Here is a 17,146-nt window from a genome sequence, read left to right as displayed (position 1 = left end):
GAAGCGTTGCCCCCCACACACTGCTGGGGTTCTCCGGAGAAGGCTGACCCATTGCCCTAGAGGAGGCAGGGCTCCGGGACGGTGCCCAGGGTTGGGGGAAGGGGAATCCCCGGTGCCCCCAGGCCAGCCTCCTGGGGCCTAGAAGATGGTCTGGAGCACCCAGGGGGTGGTCTGGGGCACATCCAGGCTGGCACCCTCCTGGGAGGAGCACCCACCACACCCACCACTCCCTCCTGTTTCCTCCCCCAGGGACTCGCTCCCCTGGGCTCCTGCAGCTCCCACCACCCTGACTGACCCACAACTGCTTCTCCAGACCCCTCCCAGCCCTTAGGCTCCTTCTCAGGCCTCTGCCGCCTGCCTCTGCAGCTTAGGGCTCCCTCTTGTACATGTGCGCCCCCGGAGCACCCCCAGGGCCCCGGAGCGCCCGCCAGCCTGCTGGGCTGTTCCTGCTCTAACCACGCTCCTCTGACACACCTCTCCCTTCACGATGGGAACCGGGCACATCTGCAAGAGGGAAGCGGCCTTGCTACCTGGCCCAGAAGACAGAACTGCGGCATCTGAGCAGAGACCCGGGACCGGACAGCCCCTTCACCCCCAAGTGAACTTGTCACCCTCCTCTGTGTCCTGCAGCCTTTTCCGCCCTCCCACTGGGACCCGAGAGCTGTGAAGGAGCCCAGGCTCGCATGGCCTTGAAATTAACCTTTTACATCGGCCCATTTCACAGATGAGGAAGCTGAGCCCAGAGAGGAAGGGGTGACTGCGGAGGTGACAAGGTGAGTTTACCGGCAGAGCTGTCCCCGGGACTCGTTTCAGTTCCCAGGCTCCCAGTGCCTCTCAGCCAGCAAACCCCAGCCCACATCCAATGACCACCCACAGCCCGTCTCACAGGACCCCTAACGCTCACCCGAGGCGATCACAGAGGGGCTGACTTTCCGATTTCAAAAGTGAGGCCAGACGGCCAGGTGTCCCACAGCCTGGACTTGCTCAGCCCTCACCACCTTCGCTTTGGGCGAAAATCAGCCCCCCGGCCCCACCCTCTAGGGGCACAATCCGTGCCCGCAATACACATGGACTCATTCATTCACGTCTCACTCATTCTGTAAATCTTTATTGAACTCAAATTCTTGGGTGGGTTTTATCAAAAGTGTTCCTGCAGTTGGACCAATGGGACCTGTTTCACCGTGGGTGGGGTCAGGTGGGTCAGGGTGTGACCAAGGCCCGAGGTGAGGAGGATGGGTGCCGGGGCTCAGTCCTGGAGCTTGCTGGCGTACACCTCGGCCCTGTCCAGCTGTAGCCCACGGTTCACAGCCGTGTAGGAAGGCTCCGAGGTCCCCAGGGGCTTAGGGATGGCCTCCTGTGTGATCTGGGAGTCGTGCGTGGTTTCCCCATCAGCACCGCCCATGTCCCTGCCCGAGAGGGTGAGAGAGCCAGGGTTAGGGGCGCAGAGCAAGCCCAAGCCCCGTGAGCTGGTCAGGGGCCTTTCCACTTGGACGTTGCTCCCACAGATGCTGTCTCAGGCATCCATTCAACAGACCCATCTTTCCAGAGCACGTACTGTGTGCCACATCCTGGGGTAAGAAGTGTCACCCTTTTGGAACTATGTGAACAATCCACAGGTTTCACCGTGAGCTGAACACTTGGAGGCTGTTGCCCTTTGTCCCTAAAGAGCTAAGATTCCACAGGGAGACAGGCCACAGCAACCACCAGACAGAATGGACAAATCCTGGTGGGAGCCACAGGAGGGCTTCCTGGAGGAGGGGGCAGTCAATCTGGCCCTAAAGGAAAAGAGCTGGGGCATAGAAGGGCATTTCGGGCTGGGAAATGACTGGGGAGTATCTGGGGCAATAGTGAGAAGCTCTGTGCAACTGAAGCCAGAGATGACAAGAGGAACAAATGGAAGAACTGCCCTAAAATCAGATACCGGGCAGATTAGGGTGTTGCCCAAAGGAAGGGAGGGACATCACCAGGTCCCAACTACTCTCAGGCTAATCTCATCTGTTATTTGAGGTTTTATCCACTTAAATGTCAGAAGGCAACTTGATTTCCAAGCTCTCAGCCCCCTTCCCTGTACACCCCCCCCCCCCACGTCTTTTCCTGCCCGGCTGATTTCTAACGGTCCACTCTTCCAAGCTTTCCCACCTGCTTCCCCGCTCTCACGGGGACAGGCACCCTCTGGGGCTCCCTCTAGCTGAGAAGCACACTGCATGTGGCTATTCCATCCATCCCGGTCTTGATGACAGTTTGCTCCTGCTGTTCCTTCCTCCAGGAAGCCCACCCTGATGCCCCAGGCAGAATCTGCCCGGTCGTCCTCCAGATTCCCACGGCACCTGCGGGTGCCTTGATTCACCCCCTGCTCACTCCTCCGGGGATACTGGGTTGTGTGCAGGCCTGTGCTCCCACCAGGCAGCCCTGAGAGCTGCTCCAGACACCCTGCGGAGACCTGAGTCCTGACCCAAATAGACACAGATCAGAGCTGTGAGTGAAGTCAGGAGCCTGGGGCTCTGGTCCCACCTGTGTTTTAATTGGCCGTATGACCCTGAGCCACCCTTCTCTCCCTCGGGCCTCAGTTTCCCCATCTGTACTGCCTGCGGTTGGGTGAATTACAATGACAAGAGCTACTGCTTGTTTAGTGCCTGGGCGCCACCCTGAAGACTAGGGGTTATTTCACTTGATTCACAATATATAATACTAATATTTATTAGTATCTCCATTCTCCAGAAAAGGAGCTGGAGGCTCAGGAGGGTACGATACTTGCCCAAGGACCTGCCATCTGCCCACAAACCCCTCCCTACCCAGCTGATGGTGACCTTGGATGCCCCAGGACCCAGAGTGGAGGCAGCTCCCTTGCCTGCTGGGCTCTCCCCTGCCCCAGAGGACCCCCCTCGGAGTGTGCCAGTGTGTCCCCGAGGCCCGCCTCCAGCTGGTGGTACTCACACGAGGCTCAGGACAATGGCCCCGGCGAAGCCCAGGAGCAAGAAGAAGGGCAGGGAGCCCAGGATGGATGTGATGACAATCATGCCGCCGCTCCGCCGGCCTGGCCACGTGTCGATCGTCTGGTACGGGGTGACTGGCGGGACACAGGCCCATGACTCCCCAGACACTGCACCCTCAGCCCTCTCCCAGGACACACAGGGTCTTCCCAGGCCTGGTGGCTGCAGGTCCCAGGGACAAAGCGGGGACCCAGTTCTGCAACCGTCTCCCCCGGCCTCTGGGTGCTTGTCCCCACATCCCAATTCCCAACTTTCTCTTGAGCGTGGCTGGTCTCTTCCTCTTTTAACTGTCTTTTTGCATAATTTTAAATTATACACCGACTCGTCTCTGGTGAGACGGATGGGATACAGATTACAAACTAGTAAAATAAGGGTGAAGCAAAGGGCCCTGCCCTGGTCTGGCGGAGCCAGGTAGGCCAGGGCTCCCCCTCTGCTCTGGCCAGTGTCAAACAATGTGCAGTCCTGTCCTGGCCAGTTGCTCAGTGATTAGAGCATCGGCCTGTGGACCAAAAGGTCCCAGGTTCAATCCCTGGTCCTGGTGGGAGCACATGTGGGAGGCAACCAATCAATGTGTCTCTCTCACATCAATGTTTCTCTCTCTCCCCCTCTTCTCTACCTTCCACTCTCTCTAAAAGTCAATAGAAAAAATATCCTCGGGTAAGGATTTTTTAAAAAGAATGCGTTTTCCTCATAAGCCAATGGCCCGCTTGTGTCTGGGGAGCAGTTTCAGAGTGACAGCCCGAGTCTGCTTTCCCAGGTTCCCTTGAGGACCACCCCCGCCCACCCCCGCCACTCACGCCGGCTGGTTCGGATGGGGTCCGACCACAGCGTCTGGTCCTGTACCAAGCCTGTGGACATATTGACTAGGACATACTTGAACCTGGAAGGAGAGGGAGTGAGGATGACTTCCGTCCATCCTGTGAGCGCCCGGCCACAGGGAGGTGGGAGGGATTAGGGTAGCTGGGGTTGGGGACAGAGCAGGGACTTCTGGATGGAAATCTAGGTGGCCACAGGGCGGTGCTGGACTTCACATCAGCACTTTTACCACCCGTCACGGCCAGGACCCTTTCCCGAGCTCAGATGCCACCTCCTCCAGGAAGCCTTCAGCCTCAGTGGCCCTCTTCTAGGCTCTCCCTCCGGGAGCCCCTCTGTTTCTCTACTATGCACATGACACATGTAGTGTGTCTGCTGAGCATTGACCCATCTGTCCTTCATGCATTTTTGCCTTCTGCTACTCCCAGCCTGGTCCTTGCCCCACAAAAAAGACTTAAAAAATAATAATAGCCCGGCCGGCATGGCTCAGTGATTGAGCATCGACCTATGACCAGTCATGGTTCGATTCCCGGTCAGGGCACATGCCCGGGTTGCAGGCTCCTCGATCCCCAGCAGGGGGCGTGCAGGAGGCAGCCGATCAATGACAACTCTCATCATTGATGTTTCAACTCTCTCTCCGCCTTCCTCTCTCTGAAATCAATAAAAACATATATTTTTTAAAACTCTAACATTTATTACTAAAAAAAAAAAAAAAAAGAAAAAGAATTTTAAGCCAAGTGGGGTCTCTGAGCACAGGGCCCTGTGCACAGTCACACGACCCGGAAGCCCTTCATGGGACCTGAGACTGTCTTGGCACATAGTAGGCTCTTGAGACACGTGGCCTCTCCCACTTTCACCAGCTCAGGCTCTTCCCGAGTCCGGTCTGGGGCACAACTGCCTGGCACGAGCAGGTGCCCACACCCACCTGTATTCTGTGGCCGCTGACAGAGGTGGGTTGCAGAGGCCCTGGAAGTTAGGGTCAGACAGGCAGGTCCCGTTGTCGCCCACCCTCACCAGGTAGGCATTCAGAATTTCAGAGGCACGGGACACATCCCCCACGGCATCCAAGCTGGGCAGGTCACTGCAGGGGGTCAGGTCAAAGGCCGCAGCCTTGTAGGGGCCTGTCCTCCCTCCTTCAGTTTGCTGGAACGTGGAGCTCAGCGGGGTCTTGGTGCTGTCCTGCACAGAGGCATTCCTGGGGCCGGCTGTAGGGACAGTGCCGGCAGTGAGGTTCCTGGCCACCACGGCTCAGTCTCTCACTCAGTCATTCATCAAACGCTCCTGAACACTCTCTGAGCCCCTGCTGTGCTGAGCCCTGGGGCCGCAGGCCCTGCCCTCAGGGGCGCCCTGTGCAATGGAGGTGATAGCCCTGTGTGCAGCTCTCACGACCCCATCTTGTCACAGGCCTGTAAGCCTCCCACTATTGTAATTTCCTGGCTGAGAGCCCTCGATTCTGCCTTCTGTGAAATGGGAAAGAGGGTCACTAGACTGGATGTCCCTCCAGGGCGAGGATGGCTGTGACTGCAGCCCCCAGCCCAGGGCTGGCTCAGAGCAGACAGTGCAGGTTGGGGAGGGGCATGGGGACAGTTTACTTACAGGGATGGAGCACCCCTCTACCTGCCCCCTTCCCTCCTCCCTGTGCACAGGGCAAACCCCTTTCAGTGCAGCCAGAGGGAGGCAGGGCCCTCACCCGAGTCGACCAGGACGTAGAGGTAAATTTCATAGGTGCCATTGAGAATCGCCGTGCTATCAAACATGCACAGCGGTTTCTCCAAGGCCACGGTGCTGAGCGTAGGGTTGTTGGTGGCAAAGGTCACACTGGCCAGTTGGGGCTGGAGGTTCACACCTAGAGAAAGTGATGAAGACAGGAGCTGACCCCCGGTGGCAGAACCGTCCACAGCCACGGGCACCCTCTGCCCTCCTCCCAACACACGCGCACACACGTCTCTGTGCAGTTACTGAGCACCTGCTGTATGCCAGGCCCTGGGCTTCACCCGTCCCCGGCCATCCCGGGAACCTGCCTGCCTCAGACAAGGGCAACACCCCCATCCCCACCCAGCCACCCTGGCCGGGAACTGGGCCGCCCAGCTGCACCAGGAACCCCACTGCCCCTCCTAAGCATCTCTCCACCTGTCAGCCCGGCCTGGGAGCCCCACCCTCCTCACCTGCACCCCAGTAACAAGCCCTCCCCCATCCTCTGCTCTCTGGGGTGCAAATCTGACCGTGTCACTCTCCTGCCGGGCGCCTCCCCTGGCTCCCCACTGCCCTCCATCGCAGTGCGGTCTCTGGAGGGGCAGCGAGGTGAGGTCCTGGCGCGGCTTCGCGGGGTCTCCAGCCTCGCCCCTGTGCACACCTCCTCCCCCACGCTCCAGCCGCTCGGATGGACAACGCAGAGGAGTCCCCAGGGTAGACCATGCAACCTCTCCTCCCTGAACCTGCCCTTGCGGCCCCTTCCCCCGGAATGTCCCTCCATCTCCCCCAGTCCAGGCAGCACCGTGAGCCTCCCCATTGCTCCTCAGCTCTCCCACAGCCCCCTGCGTGTCTGTCTTCTGCAGCACCCACCACGGGGCTGTGCCACCCATGAGCCCTGGAGTCCCCACCAGAGGAAGCGTATTCATCATCGTTGGCTATTATGAACACCTGGGGCCCCGGAGCCCGCACAGGGCCTGCCACAGACAGGCATCCGTGCCCATTCCTGGAGTGAATAAATGAAGTTCCCATTCCCAACGCCCCCACCCACCCCCACCCAGGCTCCTGCCAGGACTCCTCGGGAGGGTCAGGGTGCAGGGCACGCCCAGGGCACAGCCGCCCGCCCTGCCTGGGCTCGGCCCCCTCCTCTCATCACCCGCTCACCCAAGCACAGCCGCAGGCAGCCGAGGGCCAGCAAGGCCCAGAGCGAAGGCATCGCCTGGGACGGGGCGGGCAGGGCCGCGCGGGGCAGCTGGTCCAGGGTGAGCGCCGGGCGCCGGTTCCCTGCCGCGCCCCTGCCGGCCCCAGCTGCCGGCGCGCCCCGCCCCCGCCCGCTCCGGCCAATCCGCGGCCCCCTACTGGGCTATTTGCATACGCCACGCCCCTGGAGCGCGTCAGTCTGCGTGCGGGGGGGGAGAGGGGGCGGAGCCCTTCGTAAAGCGCCTACTGAGTGCAGAGACCTGGGCGGTGCTTTCACCAGGTCTCTCGCCTAATGATACGGGGAGGGGGCACCCCTCTTTGAGCCTCAGTTTCCATACTGTGAAATGGGGAGGCTAATTCCTACAACTATTTATAGAGACCCTACTACGCACCAGACCCTCACTGGCTCTTGGGAAGATGAAAGGAAGGGGTTCACCAGGGAAAGTGTCGTGGGCCCTGTGGGGTAGCTCAGTTGGTCAGGCCAAGGCTGCGGGTTCAATCCCCGGTCAGAACACAAACAAGAACCAACCAGTGAGCGCATAAGTAAGTGGAACAACAAATCGGCCTCTCCCCCCACCCCTCCCTCTCTGCCTCTCACAAGCCAATTTTAAAAAGTGCTCTCATGGAAACCTAGGAGCTCTGGGTCTGTGACCTGTCTGGAGATCTGTGGTGTGACCCTCTCAGCTCACAGGGGCAAGGCCCAGGGTGCACGTGGACGCCCTGGAGAGGCCCAGGCTGGTGGAGCGCAGGGGTCCCGCTGCCCAGGCCAGGGGGTGCTTTAAAAGGGATGGAAGAGGATTTAAGACCTGTTTTCTGGGGGAGCATTTGAAAATAGTGATGAAGTCTTTGCCTGGACTAGATGGTTCCTTCCAGCATCAGAAATTGTGCACATCTCTGAGCGCACCTTAAATATTAGATTTTACATTTAAGAAATAAAAGTAAGTCTACAAGGATGGGGGGGAGACTAAAACTGGAACTGTCAACGATGACAAAAGTGAGCCCCGTGAAAATGGAGCCAGAGCCGCCATTGCAGAGGGACTGACTGCCTCACACCTGGAATATTAAAATAGGGCAAGTTAACCTTTGAACTGGGCCCAAAGCAACACTGTGTCCCAAAGAACTGTTTGCAAAGACAACGAGAAAGCAGTGATGACTAATCACTGGACCGACAGCTACGGGCTGAATTTAAAAACAGTGCTTAGAATTAGGGTCACTGCCCTGGCCGGTTTGCTCAGTGGTTAGAGCATCAGCCCATGGACTGACGGGTCCTGGGTTCGATTCTGGCTGAGGGCACGTACCTCGGTTGCAGGCTCGATCCCCGGCGTGCTGGAGGCAACCAATTGATGTGTCTCTCTCACATGGATTTCTCTCTCTCTCTCCCTTCCACTCTCCCTGAAAAGCAACAGGAAAAATGTCCTCGGGTAAGAATTAAAATAAAAAAAATAAAAAGAGTCCGCGTCCCTGTTATGTTACCTGCACCAACAGAGATGCCTTCCTTCTGCGGATGTCATGGTTCCCCTTTCCTGTCTCCTAAATACCCCTTGCCTCCTCACAGGAACGTTATTTGGGTTTCTGCCTGAATCAGCGATTCCTGAACAGCTATTTTGATTGCTCTCAATAAGTGCTTGTTGCCTCTCACTTTGAAAGGCCCTTTTATTTTCAGGTTATCTGAACCCGACGGACACTAATGAATCCATGCATGACATTGATGGCAACCCCGTGCAGAAAAAGACAGAGTCACAGAGACCTTGGACTGAGCTTATCTGCCCATACTTCCTAGGTGGCGATACTCTCAGGGCAAAGAGAAAGGTCACAGGAAGAACCCTGGGGAGGGCAGAGCAGCTCTGAAGAAACTCTGGGTGTCAGGACCCAGGTTCTCACTTGCTGTGGGGTGAGGGAGATTGGAATGGAGGAAGAACTCTGTGCTGTGCCGCCCTGGCTGGTGTGGCTCAGTGGGCTGGGCCTCATCCCATGCACCGGGAGGTTGCCGGTCTGATTCCGGGGCAGGGCACATGCCCGGGTTGCAGGCTCGATCCCAGGTATTGGGTGTGCAGGAGGCAGCCGATCGATGTCGGGCTCTCACATCAATGTTTCTCTCTCTCTCCCCTGTCCCTTCCTCTATCTCTAAAAATCAATAAACTAAAAAAAAAGAACTCGTCCGGCCGGCGTGGCTCAGTGGCTGAGCATCAACCTATGAACCAGGAGGCCACAGTTCGATTCCCCGTCAGGGCACAGGCCCGGGTTGCAGGCTCGGTCTCCAGCAGGGGGCGTGCAGGAGGCAGCGGATCCATGACTCTCTCATCATTGATGTTTCTCTCTCCCTCTCCCTTCCTCTCTCTAAAATCAATAAAAACATATTTTAAAAACAAATAAATTGTCACAAACACTATTATAGTTAGGATGGCAGTGAGAGAAATTTGATTATGGAATGCGTATTGGATAACAATATTGATTCGATGTTAAACTTCCCAAGTGTGACCGCTGTGCTGCGGTTACAAAAGAGACACACGCCGGAGTCTTGTGGGTGAAGTGTCACGGTGTCCGAAACACACACACACACACACACACACACACACACACACACACGTATATGGAGAGAGGGAGAGAGTGCAAGCGATAAACCAGACGTACCACAGTGTTAACAGCTGGTGGATATGGGCATTCATTGTGCTGTTCTGCAAATGTTTCTAAAGGTTTGAAATTTTTTAAAGTAAAAATATTGGGAGGAGATTCTGTGCTCAGCCAAAAACGTACCGTTCCTCTCCCTGGGCCTCAGTTTCCCCTCTGTGAAATGGGGAGGTTGCTCTCGGCTTTGCCGTGCAAGCGTGGAGAATCAGATCCCTATCTCCGGGGAACAGAAAATGCCCCGTAGATAACAAACTCTTGAGCAAAGGGGTGATGTTTTCCTCCAAGAATTTTTATGGCCTGACTTTTCTCGTCCAGCCCTAGTTAGTTCGCAAACCTGGAGCTTATCAGCCGCCGGCCGAGCCCATCTCGCAGGCTCAGCCCGAATCACCGTGAGAAGGAGGCGGCCCGGGAAGCTGTGTCTTGCCCAAAACTCACAGGTCCTATGAAACAACAAACAAAAAGTCCTCTCCTCTCTTGCTTTACCCAAATATGGAGAGAATGCTTGTGGGAAATGTTAAAATAATAATCTGTTAAGGCCCAAAAATGTTCTGGGGGGGAAAAAAAAAGTCTTGGATTTATAAACAAGTCCCACTTCACAGAAGCTGGCGTTTGCTTGCCTGGCAGGTTCCGAAGAGGGGACAGTGCAGGAGAAATGAGTCGCGGTCACAGATTCGTGAGGGAGACACCCAGCTGGTCTGCAGGGAGAGAGATGGTGGAAAGAAGTTTTGCAAAAAAAACACCTTTTCCCCCATTTGATCAAGTTAATTCCAGGGCACCGGGCTCGTCTGCTTAGATGGCTTCTATCTCACCCATCAGCGTCCTCCTGAACCCCGGCCCAGATACTCACGGAGCAGGAAGTTCTGGCTACAAAGGTTAAGCAAACTCAGCCCCCGGGCCTCCTGGGAACTTGACACACGGGGGGTTTATGGGTTGGAAATTCTTGACCCAGAAATGTTTCTCCAAGTGTCAAAAAGGCCGGAGCCAATTTCCACGCCTCTTTTCTTTACAAGTCAGGGCAGTTGCAGGTACCCATCCCCGCGGCCCCCCACCCCTGGGCCCTACCCCCACCAAGCACTTGCTTCCAGTGTCTGCCACACCTGAGGTGGTCTTGGAAGCCAAGCTTTTCTGCCCATTGAGATTCAGTAACTTTAAAACAAAACCAAAAAATGCAAGCGAAGAGACCCGAGCTCTTGGCCCTCGGGAGCTCAGACACCTACACCTACCTTCAGCTCCAAGTGGCCCCCACAGCCCCCACCTCTCTCCCAGCTCCAGCCACCTGTCCTGTCACACCGTGGTGCTCCCGAAGGGCCCTGGCTCTGGTTCTCTCTGGGGCAGTCCCTGCCCCTTTGCAAAGCCTTAGCTTCTTTTTCAGTAAAGTAGGTGTTCTCAGGGAGCCCCCTCACAGAGTGGAGGCATGAAGCGTGGTCATGCGGTGAGTGTGTTTCTTTCCTTTTTTAGATATGTTTTTATTGATTTTTTTTTTTCGAGAGAGAGAGGTAGGGAGAGGGAGAGAGAGAGAAACATCGATGAGAGAGGAACATAGCTCGGCTGCCTCCTACACACCCTCCACTGCAGATCGAGCCCCAAACCCAGACATATGCCCTGACCAGGAATCGAACTGGTGACCTATTGGTTCATGGGCTGATTCTCAACCACTGAGCCACACCAGCCAGACAGGGACCGTGTTTCTTGACTGGGGTGCTGGGCAGCGTTGGGTTACAGACGTCTCTCCCACAGCCTCCAGGCCATCACCCTCTGCCTGCCCTATCAGGCTTGCCCTGCCTTCTCCTGTGGTCACAGTCCTCCCTCCCAGTCCCCTCTGGGGGTGAAATCCAACCATAAATGTCAACAGGTGACTCCAGACCGTCGCTTCCTTTCTGGGTCTGCTGCTGCTGGCACGTTGTCGTCTGGTCCGTCTCTCTAACTGTATCAGTCAGCTGGGCTGCTGTAACAAATACCACCCGCGGGGGCTTAAACAAGAGAAGCTTATTTCCTCACAGTCCTGGAGGCTGGAAGTCGGAGATCAGGGTGTCCTGGGGTTTGGTTTCTTCTGAGGCCTCTGTCTTTGACTCGTAGACGGCTGTCCTCTCCCTGTGTCCTCGCATGGTCGTCCCCGTGAGTGTGTCCTAATCGCTTCTTATAAGGGCATCAAATCAGATTGGATTAAGATGACACTTATGACTTCATTTTACCTTAAACGCTTCTTTACAGACCCGTCTCCACAGTCACATTCAGAGGTCCTGGGGGTGAGGATTTGGGGGACACGATCCAGCCGTCACTCACGTGCTTGGCTCTCTCCTTGCCTTCCTGCCTGGTGCGTCCTGACAGCTGAGCCACCAGGACTTGGCTGATGGGTTGGACGTGGGTGTGGATCTGGGGGAGTCAGGCAGCCCTGCTGCCCTGAGCTGAGATGGGAAGGCTGTGGAAGAGCGGCGTTGGAGGGAAAGAAAGCAAGGATGTCGGTTTATACCTTCTTTTAAGTTGAGGCCCTGCCGCCCAGAGAGGGAAAGCGCTGGGCCAAGCCGCCCAGCAGCTCAGAGCAGCGGTCAGACCCCAGCGTGCCTCCGACTCCAGGTGGCATCCACGAGCGATCCATCCATCCCTGGGCATCTGTGAGTCTGTGGAGCGAGTGGCAGCGTCTCCCACCCAGTGACACCTGAGCAGTGGCAGGAGGTAGGAAGACCTATTTACAACCTGAATTTACCCAGCATCCCCTGGTGCTGCCCACTGTCCATGCCACTGCTGGGCACAGACCTGCAGGGTCCTGGAGGGCAAAGGGCAGAGGAGAGTCAGGTGGCCGGCCCGCCCCCTTGCCTTGGGGGAAGGTGAGGCCTCTCTGGTTGAGTCCTGGCTAACTGGTTTGTCCATCTCTGGAATGAAGCCCCGGTTAGGCATTAATGTCCCATATCTGTGTGATCTGGAGGCTGTGGGCATGGAGGGCCTTTCCTGCCCAGCCCCTAAAGGCCCTGGGCCACAGGCGGCCCAGCTGCCCCCCACTGGCCCCTCACCCCGGCCCACAGGGTTGGGTCAGAGCCGGAGATGAGAGTGGGCCCTGGTGCAGCCCCCAAGCACCCCCCTCCAGCACCCCCTTCATCCCCGCAGCAGCCTGGGAAGCTGCTCAGCCTCACCCCGCTTTACAGAGGAGAAAACAGGGGTTAGTTATGAGCTACGTGACTTCCTATCTCCTGCAGAGCTGGACTCCCATCGGCTGCTGGTACGTGCGTGTCCTGCTCCACCGAGTCTGTGTCTCAGGGTTCTGGGGGGGGGCTGGGGGCAGTGGGCCCTGGAAATGGAGGGGGTGGGTGGAGCACCCCCAGGCTGTGAGTAGTGGCTGGACACTGGGAGCCTGGACTCCAGGCTTTGCCTGACTTGACTGCTGCTCCCGTGACCCCGTCCGTCCCAGCGGGCAGGGGCCCATGTGAGTCTGGATCCACCCCACACGGTCTGGTAGGGAGGCGGAGACAGGTGCAGTCACCAGCAGCGCCCATGAGGGGCATGGCAGAGCCCCCTGCTCCTGTCCCCATTTCTGCTCCTGTCCCCTACCTGTGCGGACAGGTGCCTCTCCCAGCTCAGATGGGGAGCGGTTCTGACCTGGTCTTTTGGGACACTGCCCTTTGGGTGCCAGTGCCTGCATTTTGCACACCCTGCCAGTAACCCCAGCTCTAAAATGAGTCCTCCAGTTCATGTCTCCGTCCTAACTCAGCCCCCCAAGGGCTTGCCAAGCTAGTTCCCGTGGCTCCGTAAACACCTGGGGCCTCTTTCCTTCAAATGAGTACGTGTCTGACACATGGGTTAAGAGCCTCCTACTGTGTGCTGGGAGGAGAGTCACTCAAACAATTCGGGGGGAAACGCAGCCTGCTCTCAAGACGCTTTCTGTGAGGAAAAGGAGAGATATTCGCCCAATAACCGCACAAAACCACATCAAGTGAAACCAGAAAAGAGGCTCTGAGAGCACAGAGCCGGGGCTCAGACTCTGTCCAGGCCACAGGAGAGGCGCCCCAGGGAAGGGGGATCCTGCTGGGTTCCAAGGAATGCGTGGCCCAGCCAAGAGCCAGATGCCCCCAGCAAAGAAGTAGGGGAGCAACGGCCTGAGCTCGCTGTCCACCTCCCCTCCAATCTCCATCCGGGTCCCACTGGCCAAGTCCTGGGGAAACGGGCAGCTGATCAAGCCCAGAAATAGCAAACCTCAGAGCCACAGGCTCCCCAGAGAAAGGGCCAAGCAGGGCCTGTCACAGGACTTTCTGTATGCGGGTCTGGCTACAGCTTTTCGGGACTGACCTGTTGGGGTCATCTAAGGCTTATCTGTTTGACGCCTGTGTCCCATCTAGAATGCAGCCTCCCTGAGGGCAGTCTCGGTCCCAGGAGCTGTGCCTGGCACTCAGGTATTTGGAGAACGATGGCATGAGTGGCTGACCCTTGGGGAAATGGGTCCCACGGTCCTGTTTTGTTTTTAATATATTTTTTACTGGTTTCAGAGAGAGGAAGGGAGAGGGAAAGTCATTGATCAGCTGCCTCCTGCATGCCCCCTACTGGGGATCGAGCCCACAACCCGGCATGTGCCCTGATCAGGGATCGAACCGCGACCTCCTGGTTCATAGGTTGATGCTCAACCACTGAGCCACACTCGCCAGGCCCACTGCCCTGTTTTTATAGGTGAGGACTCATCCCTCCAGAAAGCTGAGGGGCCAGCGAGAGTAGAGCTTCAAACCGGGAGGGGTGGAGAGGATAGGGTGGGCCCATCTCCCAGGCCCAGGCCCGCAGCACTTCCTCTGTGCTGGGCAGGCATTGCCTCCTTAACCTCCCTGAGGCTGGGGGAAGGGCAGAGCTCTGATGCCACCATTCCAGTTCACAAATGAAGAAACTGAGTCACACAGAAGGTTGGTAGCTTACCTAAGGTCACACAGGTAGCCCGAGCTGGAGTAGGGATTTGAACCCTGGCAGAATCGCTCCAGTCTGTGCCATGAGCCACATATGTGTGCATGTCACCTTGCTTGCCAGACACGCAACCTCTGCAGGGCCAGCCCCTCCTGCAAGGTCAAAACACATGAGTGAGGCGGTGGGTGGAGTGGAGGAGGGCGTGGGGAGCTCAATGGTGATGGAAATAAATAAATAAACACGTGCCTGAAAGCGATGATTACAGGGATACGGGAATCCCCTCTAATGTACCGATTATAAGAAAATAATTTCCGACGTCTGAGTGCTTCACTATTTGTAAATCAACAATGAGCCTCACCTGCAGGCTGGGGGGGCCTGGTCCTGAGTCTCAGGAAGGGGAATGATGGGTCCTCAGGTTACAGAGAATGGGACAGGGGTGGGAGCCCGTTAAGCTTTTTTGGCCACTCGGGCCCTAAGCAAGTGTGGGGGCAGGAGCTCCATCCAGGAACAATTCCTGAGTAGCCATTCTGGGGTCACGGGTGACCCAGGTCCATCCCAGCCTGGGGACACACTGTCCACTGTCCTCAGAGAAGGAAACAGTGACTGACAGTGTGGACAGGGCCCCCTGGAGGCTGTCTGAGCCCAGGGAAGACGCCTTGCCCAGCCTGCCACCCAGGAAGACTTCCTGGAGTCCATGGCACCTCAACTGTGTCTTACAAGACACAGGGAGTAGAGGGGCCCTGAGGTGCACGGAGTAGGTTTCTGGTGCTGCGGGGACCGCAGGGGATGGGTCGGAGCCCCCAGAATAGGACCCGCCCGGCCTGAGGATGCACCGCCCAGTCCTGGGCCATTCGGGCTGCCCTGTGGGGCCTCGCGCTGGTGTCTGGCGCCCCCTGGCGGCGCCTCAGCGGGGGTGGTGCGGGCAAAACGGGAACACGCCCACCCCAGCGCGGGGCTTGCTCAAATGCTATTCCAAGAAACAGAAGGGACTTTTACGTAGAAAATATCTCAGCACATACTTCTGATATATTTGCTTTTATATCCAAACAGTTGTAAAAATTATTATTTTTTTATTATTATTAATGGAGGAAGGGTCCCGCAATGGGAAAAGTGCCCAGGGCCCAGGAAAGTCACACCGCCCTTCCTCTGGGTCCGCCCTCTCTGACCCAGGCCCTCCACCGTCAAATGGGGTGAGGATGGGAGATGTGGGGGACAGCCGATGGCAAGAACATCAAACGCGTGGCTGGTGGAGGCTGCCCAGGTGTGCAGCACCGTCCTTGAACCTGCACCCCCCCTCTTGTCCCCAGGCAGACACCACGCCCCTTCTCTTTTCAAATTATGCAACAAAGAATCAGGAGCACACGGGACTCGGAAAGTATTTTAATGGATTATCAGGGGTGAATGGAAGAGCCTCTGAACCTGTGCCTTGGAAAGGTGCCTGTGGACCCAAGCTGGGGCTGTGGATACCTGACCTACCCTGGGGGAATTACTACATTTTCTTCTTGGGGACCAAGGAGAAAAGTTAAACCATTGGAGTCTAACTATAGACTTGCAGAGCATAAGGCCAAGAGGGGCCTCAGTGATCACCCGGCCCCACCTGCCACTGTGCAGACAGTAAACCGAGGCCCGGAGAGGAGAAGGCTGGCAGCCAGAGGCTCTCGGTGGAACTGGCCCCTTCTCTAACAAGTCCCTGTGCCTTTCAGCCACTTAAAAAATTGGAGAAGAGCCCGGGCCAGTGTGGCTCAGTTGGTTGAGTGTCGTCCTGTGCACCAGAAAGGTCGATGGTTCAATTCCCTGTCAGGGCACATGCCCAAGTTGAGGACTCGATCCCCAGTCGGGGGCATGCAGGAGGCGGTCAATCAATGACTCTCTCATCATTGATGTTTCTATTTCTCTCTCTCCCTTCCTCTCTCCGAAATCAAAAAGATATATTTTAAAAACAAACAAAAAACCCCACGAACCTTCAAGGCTATTGTCACGTGAGCCTGGAGTTTAGGCAAACCAGGCTGAAATGCCGAAAATGAAGCGACTCACCTATTAAAGCGTTGGCTTGAGGCTGGTTTCTCTTTTTGCTAAACTTGGCTTTATTATTGCTCAGGTGTTGTTTGCAAAATAAACCTCAGGGAAAGAAGTGAGTCCCTTCATCTCAGGGTTGCTCCCTGTATTGGTTTTCTGTCGCTGCCATCCCAAACGAACCAAGTAAGACATGGCACAAATGTATCATCTCACAGTTCTCAGGGCAGAGGTAACACTGGGGTCTCACGGGACTGCAATTGGGGTGCAGGTAGGGCTGGGTCCTTCAGGAGGCTCTCGGGGAGACCCCGATTCCTTGCCTTCTCCGGCTCCTAGAAGCTGCCTGCATTCCCTGAGTTGTGGTCCCTTCCTTGATCTTGGAGGCCGGCAACATTGCATCTTCCGCCTTCTCTTGTTCTCACATCTCTACAGCCAGGAAAACCACCTCCAATTTTTAAGAATGTAGGTGGTAGGATTGGGCCCACGCAGGTAATCCGGGATAATTTCTCCATCTCAAAGTCTGTACCTGTCATCACTTCTGCAAAATCCATTTTGCCACGTAAGGTGGCATCTATTCACAGGTTCCAGGGGTGAGGGTGTGGACATCTTTCGGCCTGGGCATCTATCTGTGGGGGCCCTAAGTCTGCCACACCCTTTTTTTCCCTCAGTGGTCTTTCAAAGTGCATTTCACTTCTTCGTAGAAAAGAACATTTTCATTGTTATGGGAAATAGGGCTAAACAAGACTTTTTTCAAATATTTGAAATCATTTTATTTTTAATTCTATTTTATGTCCTGAATATATATGTGCATAAATCGCAGTTAAGATTGATTTTTGGCAACTGACCACACCCATGTAATCAGCACCTAGATCAAGAAACAGAAAATGCCCCTGCTCATGCCCTCTTCAGGTCCAAAACAGAACTCCCCATTCGTCGGC

At 56.3% G+C, this 17,146-nt stretch overlaps 1 protein-coding gene across 1 annotated transcript; it reads right to left on the bottom strand.

Moving 5' to 3' along the window:
• Positions 1–1,082: 1,082 nt before the first annotated feature.
• On the bottom strand, positions 1,083–6,809 carry UPK3A (uroplakin 3A). The gene is made up of 6 exons (XM_081127888.1): positions 6,657–6,809; positions 5,494–5,649; positions 4,729–5,008; positions 3,788–3,870; positions 2,935–3,067; positions 1,083–1,406 (listed from the first exon to the last, which is right to left on the bottom strand). Exons 1-6 carry the CDS (start codon positions 6,706–6,708, stop codon positions 1,247–1,249), a joined length of 864 nt encoding a protein of 287 aa, XP_080984014.1. The 5' UTR covers positions 6,709–6,809; the 3' UTR covers positions 1,083–1,246.
• Between the last annotated feature and the right edge of the window lie 10,337 nt (positions 6,810–17,146).

This window comes from Miniopterus schreibersii (genome assembly GCF_964146895.1).
Source record: "Miniopterus schreibersii genome assembly, chromosome: 2".
Classification (NCBI taxonomy): Eukaryota; Metazoa; Chordata; class Mammalia; order Chiroptera; family Miniopteridae; genus Miniopterus; species Miniopterus schreibersii.
Note: the sequence above shows the minus strand (reverse complement) of the source record. Positions and strands in the feature narration are given on the sequence as shown.